General features: G+C 40.9%; 1 protein-coding gene across 1 annotated transcript; it reads left to right on the top strand.

Moving 5' to 3' along the window:
* Positions 1 to 1,406: 1,406 nt before the first annotated feature.
* On the top strand, positions 1,407 to 2,761 carry LOC149129028 (uncharacterized). Its single transcript, XM_089346822.1, has one exon. The coding sequence runs from the start codon at positions 1,407 to 1,409 to the stop codon at positions 2,619 to 2,621; it is 1,215 nt and encodes a 404-aa protein (XP_089202948.1). The 3' UTR covers positions 2,622 to 2,761.
* Positions 2,762 to 8,920: the final 6,159 nt, after the last annotated feature.

The following is an 8,920-nucleotide window of genomic DNA, read 5'->3' as shown; positions in this document are numbered from 1 at the left end:
TTCCCTAATGCGGATGCCGAGCAATCTTTGGCATTGCTTCACTCAATTTCTGACATTTTCATCTCTTTTCAATTTCTTTTATTCACAATAGGGGAACAGGGTACTTGATAGCGACCGAAAACAATCCCACTTTCTCCACTCCTTACTGACACGCATGCGACCACGTAACGGCTTCTCGCAAATACCTGTTCAGTGGTAGCACGACGTCTTACAAATACAAAACAATTCCGTTAATGTCTCAAACTACACCTGCATATCAACTCCCAACTATTCTCTTTCTTTCTTTTCCAGCCCATTCATATGTCTTCCATCACAGACATTCAAATTATGCTACAATAATACCTTCCTTTTTCTATTCCCTGTCACGACTCCTACTTTCCACATTTTCATTTCTTTCCAAATAATTCCATACTTCTTCCCTAATGTGGGCACCGAGCAATCTTTTACATTTATTCACTTCATTTCTGACATTTTCTATTCTTTTCCATTTCTTTCATTAACAATAGGTTAACAGGGTACTTCATACGGAGCGATAACATTCCCACTTCTTTCACTTTTTGCTGAAATGCGTACCACTGCACACATACAAATTTAACGATACTGTTTTCCTTGTCACTTCATGTGGACTTGCACACCGACTAACTTACCTATAACCATTCCTACACTCACATGCAATATCAACGGCAGCTTCCACACTACCAGCACAAATAAACAAACCTAATCAATTCATCCAATTGCTCTTTCATTAACCCTTTCCCTATCCAATCTATACGGCAGACGAGGCATGCATTCACAAACAACATCCAAAATTCATGTCCACACAAACGATAACTTTCCCAACGCATTTCATTATCACTTTCTCCTTTCTTATTACCATTTCTATCACCGTGCCTTTCACAACTGTTGCCATTTTCATGTCATAACACTAACGTCATGTTAGTAGACACATTTACCATTCTAATACCACTTCATTATTACTGCAGCAGTTGCAAATTATCTACACTTACATAATAACCATTCAATATTTCATACTTCACAGTGTATCTCACTGCATTTCATCATGCTTATTTTAGATCATGCCCCGAAGAAAGACTTCTTCAATTGGATGCAAAACTGCGAAAGCTGCAACATCCTCAGCAAGAAGGGCAAATGAATCGTCATTGGAAACTGACATTAGACAATCACAAAATGCTGAACGTGCAGCCACTTCAAGAACACTCCAAACAGATCACCAGTGTACACTTCGACGAACTGCTGATGCTGCCTCAACTGCTGCTGCACGAGCTGCAGAGACTCAACACCAACGTAAAGTTCGGCGAAGTGCTGATTGTGCCTCAATTGCTGCTGCATGAGCTGCAGAGAAGAAAAACAAACGTGCTACATGCCTGCTCAGGAATGCTGCCAACATGGCTGCTGTGCGAGCTTCCCATACATTACAACAGAGACATTCTATGCTGCAGAGTTCCATTCAACAAAGAGCTCATAGACGAGGATTTTCAACGCCATGCAGCTCACGATGGTCATTGAAGGCTTTCAGCTACAACCCTAACCTTCATTATGATTGCCCCCCAGATATAAACATTGGAGATATGTCCCTCACTTGCTCTTTCTGCAATGCCAATAAGTGGTCCAGAGAAACTCCTGCTATATGTTGCGCTAATGGAAAAGTTAACCCCACCCCGCTGCAGGATCCACCACAGCTGTTAAAGTCACTCTACGATGGCACAAATACAGAGTCGAAACATTTCCTAAATAACATCCGCAAGTACAACTGTGCATTCCAAATGACATCTTTCGGCGCTACTGTTGTTCAAGAAGGTGGGTTTATGCCAACTTTCAAAGTGCAGGGACAGGTTTACCATAGGATAGGATCGCTCGAACCTGCTGAAAATCAAGATCCTCAATTCCTTCAACTGTACTTTGTAGGCAATATACATGAACAAGCCACCCGACGAAACTCCTTTTCCAATGGCACTAAATTTCAATTGATAACGCAACTACAAGACCTTCTGCACCAGACAAACAGCTTCAAGTATGCCTTGGAAACAGAAGCTTCTTCTAATTTCAATGTTATCATAGATGCTCAGAAAAGATCATCTACAGAACATGCAGGCTGTTACAATGCACCCACATGCAATGAAATAGCTGTACTCCTTCACAGTGAACAGCACAATCCCAGAGACATTGCCCTTAGGCAACGTGACACCACCCTCCAACGAATTACAGAAACCCACCAATCATACGACACACTTCAGTATCCACTTCTGTTTGTTTACGGTGAGGATGGCTACCACATCGGTATACCACAGCAACATCCACAAAATCGTAATGAATATCTCAACAAGCCACTATCCTGCATGGACTTCTACTCATACCGATTTATGACACGAAACAACTCCTGTAATCACCTCCACCAGTCTCGAGATCTGTTTCATCAATTTGCAGTTGATATGTGCGCAAAAATGGAATCAGAGAGATTGTGTTTCACCAGATCCCATCAACAAAACTTGCGCTCTGACAGCTACATCCATCTCCGAGATGCTATCAACAATGATGCTGTTATAGGGACTGTTAGATTTGTTATTCGTCTGACGTCTCGTGTTTCAATGTGGTTCGTCTGAGTTCCTTGTTGTTTTGAATGACTGTGGTAGTAAAATGTCATTGATATATATGGCGGACATGACTCTTGTTTATTAACATCGAAGTTTCGGTGAGTGTGTTCTTTGTATGTAATTGAATAATAAATGTAATAATTAAATTGTACAACTCGTGTTATCTCTGCGAGTCTCCCGAGAGGAATACAACAGAGTTTATTGGCGTCGCCGGTAGGATTACATGCTTACTTTACCGTAAAATTATTCATCGTAATAACAATGGCTGAAAAACAGACAGTAGAACTTATTAAATTGTTTAGGGAACAAATGGACAAGCAAATGCAACAACATAAGAGAGATATGGACACTCTGTTAAAACTGTTTGGTGCTCGACAAGTTGAAGGCGATTCCAGTGGCTATTTTTCAGCTGCTTCGACGACGGTGTCGATTCCACCATTTGCTGCATTTGATTCAGCAACAGAACTATGGCCTGATTACTGGTCAAGATTCCGCACGTTTGTGGCTGCTAATGCTGTACCTGAACAACGCATGGCACAGGTGTTCCTGACCAATCAGACCGCTACTGTTTACAAGCAACTTGCTAATCTGGCTACCCAACAAAATCCGCCTAAAGATATCAACAACTTGACAATGGACGAAATCGTTGACTTCATGAAAGAACAGTTCGTCCCAAAACTTTTCATTGTGAGAGAGCGTTTCAAGTTTTGGAGTGATATGCAGCGGAAGCCAGGCGAAACTCTCCAGGAGTTGGCAGCACGTATACGCCAGGATGCAGCTACCTGTGATTTTCTGTCGATCACCAACCCACAGGATGAGGCTCTGAGACAGAGATTCATATGTTCGGTCAACAATGAAGCGGTTCTGAAGGCGCTTTTTAGATCAAAGACACAGAACTAGATTTTGCCCGTGCTGTCCAAGTTGCCATCGAGACTGAAGACGCAGCATAGGTTGCAAAAGAAACTGTCTACGGTTCCAAAACCAAGCAGGTGTACAAGGTCCAACAGAACAAGAATAAGAGTCTTCAAAAGAGCCATCAGCAGTCTTATTCCACAGACCAGGAGAAATGCTAGCGATGTGGAAAGGCTCACAAAGCAACAGACTGTCCTTTCAGAGAAACCAAATGTCATTTTTGTGACAAAAAGGGACATTTGCAAGCGGTGTGTAGGAAAAAACAACACCAGCAACGCAATGGCCATTCACAAACTCCCGTGAAAAGAATCACAAAAGCTGAGCTAGTCAAGGCGATCCTAGGTGAAGTTTCCCGAGACACTCACTGTTTAATTGTGCCAATAACAATCCAGAACAGACTGTTCACAATGGAATTGGACACTGCCACTACAGGCAATTTTGTTTCCTTGTCAGTCTGGAAACAACTTGGAAGACCAAAGCTGCAAGATGTCAAGCATTGCTATGAATCTGCCAGCAAGCACGACCTGCCTGTTCTGAGAACTTTCATAGGCCAAACCAAGGATCCAACAACTGGTAAGCAGAATATAATACCTTACATCGTCACCAAGATCTCTGATCTTAATTTGCTGGGTCGGAATGCTATAACCTGTGGCCAGCCCACCTATGCATACCTTTCCTTCTTTGGACACAAAACCCTGCCTGTGAAGACCTGTTGGGGCAAGTGAGATCGAAGCCTAGAGGATTATGATAAATAGGAAGGGGCTGAGGACTGAACCTTGATGGACCTCTACCTCTACCTGGAATTCTTCACTGTACTCATTGCCAACCCTCACCTTACTGACAGCATCCCTGTACATGGCTCACACAGCTCTCACTAACGATTCATCTATCCCTAGTTTCCTCATTGACCACCAGATAAGGGATCAGGAAACCCTGTCAAAGCTTTCTCCATGTCAATGAAAGCCAGGTACAGAGGTTTATCCTTGGCTAGGTATTTCTCCTGCAGCTGTCTTACCAGAAATATAGCATCAGTGGTGCTTTTCCCTGGCACGAACCCAAACTACATCTCATCTAAACTGACTCGCTCCCTAAGCAGTTGAGCTATGACCTTCTCCGTGACTTTCATTACCTGATCTAAAGGCTTGATACCTCTGTAATTATTTGTATCTAAAGCGTCACCTTTACCTTTGTAGCAGTTGACTATGGTGCTGCTACACCAGTCATTGGGTATGACTCCTTCGTGTATCACCTGGTTAACAATATGGGTGACTAGGCTATAGCCGACACGGCCAGATATTTTGATCATCTCTGCAGTGATTCCTGATGAGCCAGGGGCTTTCCCTGTCTTCATACTCTTGATTGCTTTATCTACCATGATACTGTCAATTAGGATAGATGGTCCCTCTGTTGGGTTGACATTCAGCAGACTCTCTTTCTCCCATTCATTCTCTTCATTTAGCAACCTTTCATAGTGGCGTCTCCAAATCTCTCTCTTTGCAGCCTCGTTTAGTGCAAGCATACCATCATCCATGCGAACACATTTCTCTCCTACGACATCACTATTCTCTCACACACACTGTCTTACAACATGAAACTCGTCAAGTCTTTGGTCCTCACTGCGCAGAACATTGCCAATTTTTTTCTTATCTGCTTCCCCTCTGGCGAACTAAACCTGTCTCCTAGCTTCCCTTCTGGCAGTCTGATACAATTCCCTGCTACCACCGTTCTTCCAGTCCTTTCAAGCCTGTTTCTTTTGTCTAATAGTCCTGTCAACCACGTTGTTCCACCACCACATTATCTTTGGTCGAGAGGGGACTTTGCACCATCCACAGATCTGGTCGGTGGCTCTCAGCAGGTTGTCTCGTAGAAAGGTCCAATTGTCTTCCACATCATGTGATCCTATATCCCCTTCTATTTTGTCAAAGGCTTCGAGTAATAGGTCTCTAAGTCTCTGTCCATTTGCAGGATCTTTAACCTTCCAGACCCTTCTCCTCCATGCTGGTCGTCTTCTGGGCATCCATTTAGCCCTGATCCTGAAGTCGCTAATTACTAATCTATGTTGAGGAGTACATTCTTCGCCTGGAAAGGTTTTGGCATTTATAAGCCGTCCTCTTTCCCTATTTCTGGCAAGGATGTAATCGATTTGGCTAGTGTGTCTGCCAGAACGGTAGGTGACTAGGTGACTGGCAGGTTTCCTGAAGTTGGTATTGCAAACCATAAGGTCACTTGCATCACAGAACTCCAGCAGTCTGGTTCCCTCCTCATTTCGGGAACCGAAGCCATAGCCTCCATGTATGCCATGGAAGCCCCCTGCATGTTGTCCAACATGTCCATTGAAGTCATCAGCCACAAAGAGAAGGTCCCTGTCATTCGTCAATGAGGTAGTCTGCAACAGGGTGTCATAAAATCGGTCTTTCTGCTCCTTCAGTAGCCCCGGTTGAGGGGCATAGGCCGAGATGATGGTAGCTTACCTATGGTGAAGCACTAATCTAATCTTAAGTACTCTGTCACATACTCTGACTACCTCGATTACCTTATCAACCCATTTCTCTGCAAGAAGTATTCCCACACCCCCGACCCCATCAGTGTTCCCTGCCCAGAAAATCTTGTACCTGTGCGGAACCTCCTCTCCACCTTACTTCTTGGATGCAGCACAAATCTACGTGTTTCCGTTCAAGCATCTCAACAATCTCACCAGACCTACCTCTCAGTGTGCCGACGTTGAGAATGCCAATTCTGGCGGTGTTGGAGGTGTGGGCCTGTGAGACCCTGGGATGAGGGACAGCAGTGTCGTGTACCTGAAAAGAAAGCTTGCATTTGGCAGAATTCATAAACAAAGCAATGCCTACAACCTGCATACACTACACCATCTTTATGCGCTGAAAGATCGATGAAACCCTGGGTAGGGGAGGGGATGGCATTAGGCCCCTAGAAGTGTTCACGGGAGACAACCAAGGATGACAGAGGATAGGAACTTCCGGTACAGGTGGAAGGGGCGTACTGAGAGCCAGCAAGTTTAGATGAGAGCATCTTCTCCACTTGTATACTATGGTTAAACAAATTTAGAGAGAATGAATTAACGAAATGATAAACTTGAATAAAATAAATAAAATGTGACGATTAACGGATGTGTATGAACTTAAGACAAACAAGGAAGACGAGGCTATCGGAACTATGTTTACATGGTAAAGAAATAGATAGATAATAAAGAACGAATGGTTGGGGGATAGGTTATGATCTACGCAGAAACAGGAGTACATGAACGAGGCTGAAAGGATAAAATCTTAACTGTTCATCTTCTAAATTTCGTGTTCTATCAGCAGAGGAATTGGGAGTCGTGTATGTGATTGGAGCATTGAGCTGGTTTATATAGAGTTAGGGTTAAGGCGGGGACGAGTTGGCGAACCGAGTGGTAAAATCGAAGAGAGAGAGAGAGAAGGGGGGGGTCTGTGTTTAGGTGGAACAGGCAGTAAATACATCACGAGGAGAATATTCTTTGTGATTTTTGGTAACATGATTGAATGAAACAGCAAATGCCAAAATCGTGAGACACTCAGAGATCTGGATGGTTGTACATTTACAGATTTTTATTAATATGTCACATGCTTTTATAAATTAAGGCTTGCATCTATTCTTGTAGATTCTCCAGATTTAATTTTTCTTCAGAGGATTTGTCTCTTTTTATAGTATAAAATGTACAACCATCCAGATATCTAAGTACCTTATTATTTTTTCTAATATATAATTCCTGTATAACTCCTCCAAACTTTCTAATATATATATGTCTATATATATATATATATATATATATATATATATATATATATATATATATATTAGAAAGTCCGCCCTTGAGTATAATACGCAGGGGATTTTTCGGGGGCTGTACCTCTGAAAAACCTAAACCTTGTATATAATATGCACCCCTTTTCTGACTTGAGTCAATGAGGTCTATATAACGGCCTTGGTTTGTAAACGTATATATGGTAACGTCCTTTATTATTATTGTATATATAACATAATGCAAACGTGTAGCTTTTTTGTGCACTTTGCAGAAAATAAAGAAATAACGTCAGTGAAAAATATTAAGTAAATTACCTTTACATATTTATCACTTAGAAAATTTTGTTAGAGCATGGAGCTTATGATTGTGAGGTTGTGAGTTCGATTCCCGGACCGGGCTGAAAGTTGTGTTCTTGAGCAAGACACTTTATTTCACGTTGCTCCAGTTAACTCAGCTGTAGAAATGAGTTGCGACATCACTGGTTCCAAGCTGTCTTGGCCTTTGCATTTCCCTTGGATAACATCAGTGGTGTGGAGAGGGGCCTTCCACAAAAGAACCTTGCCCAGACTTGTGCCTCGGAGGGTAATTTTCTAGGTGCAATCCCATGGTCACTCATGACCGAAGAGGGTCTCCTCCTCCTGTATATACATGTATATATTCAGTTTACTTTCGCCTAGCTAGATTCTGATCCCATATAGTACACACATATTTAATAATCCGAGGCCTTTAGACTTATTTACAGAGAACGTATCTAAATAATTTAGTCACTGACTCTAAAATTTCGAATAACACTACAATACACAAAGATTACATTAAATAACACGAATTACTTCAATGTTTATAACAATATTATACTAGTATTCATTAGGGGATAGAAATCTAGACTCTTTAAACTTCATATAGCAATCCCTAAATGATTAAAATAGAAATATAGTAGAAGTCGCCCAATGCCATATAATTTACACAAGTAGATAAACCGGAAATTCCCCCAATCACAATATTTTTCCAATCACTATATTATTATTATTACTATTATAATTGTTCTTCATACTTTTAATTTTAATTTTTAACTTCAATCCTAATTTTCTTTTTATATTTTCTAATTTTTTTTAATATTTTCGAATTTTCTTTTTTACTTTTTATATTTTCAAATTACCTTTTACCCCTTTCATTATTATTTATTTATCTTCTAAGCAAGAGTATGTAGCCATGTAATAGATAAGTTTATAAAGTTAGGAATCTTTAGTGGTGTGTTTGGGTAAACTGACCACTCATCACAATGATATCAAATTACAACCCTAATCTATATTCCAAGAGTGGTCAAGCTAAGAAATAATTTATGACCACTGCAATCCCATCCAAGACAGCATCCTGTTCTCAACTCTATAGTATTTTATCTTTTTATCTCTTTTTCTACTTTATGGATTTATTTCTTATTTCTTTATTTCTTTTATTTTTTATCTTCTCTTTCTATCTGATACACGCTAGTTAAATACAATCCAATCTATTTATCATTCACTCTATGCTGAATTATGGTACAGTGTGGGCAGATTTCTGAATACCAACGAACATTTATGCAGATATAACAGTTTCAAGAATAAACCTATTATAA

Source organism: Octopus bimaculoides, unplaced genomic scaffold (genome assembly GCF_046866305.1).
Source record: "Octopus bimaculoides isolate indiv1 unplaced genomic scaffold, ASM4686630v1 contig188, whole genome shotgun sequence".
In the NCBI taxonomy this organism is placed as follows: domain Eukaryota; kingdom Metazoa; phylum Mollusca; class Cephalopoda; order Octopoda; family Octopodidae; genus Octopus; species Octopus bimaculoides.
Note: the sequence above shows the minus strand (reverse complement) of the source record. Positions and strands in the feature narration are given on the sequence as shown.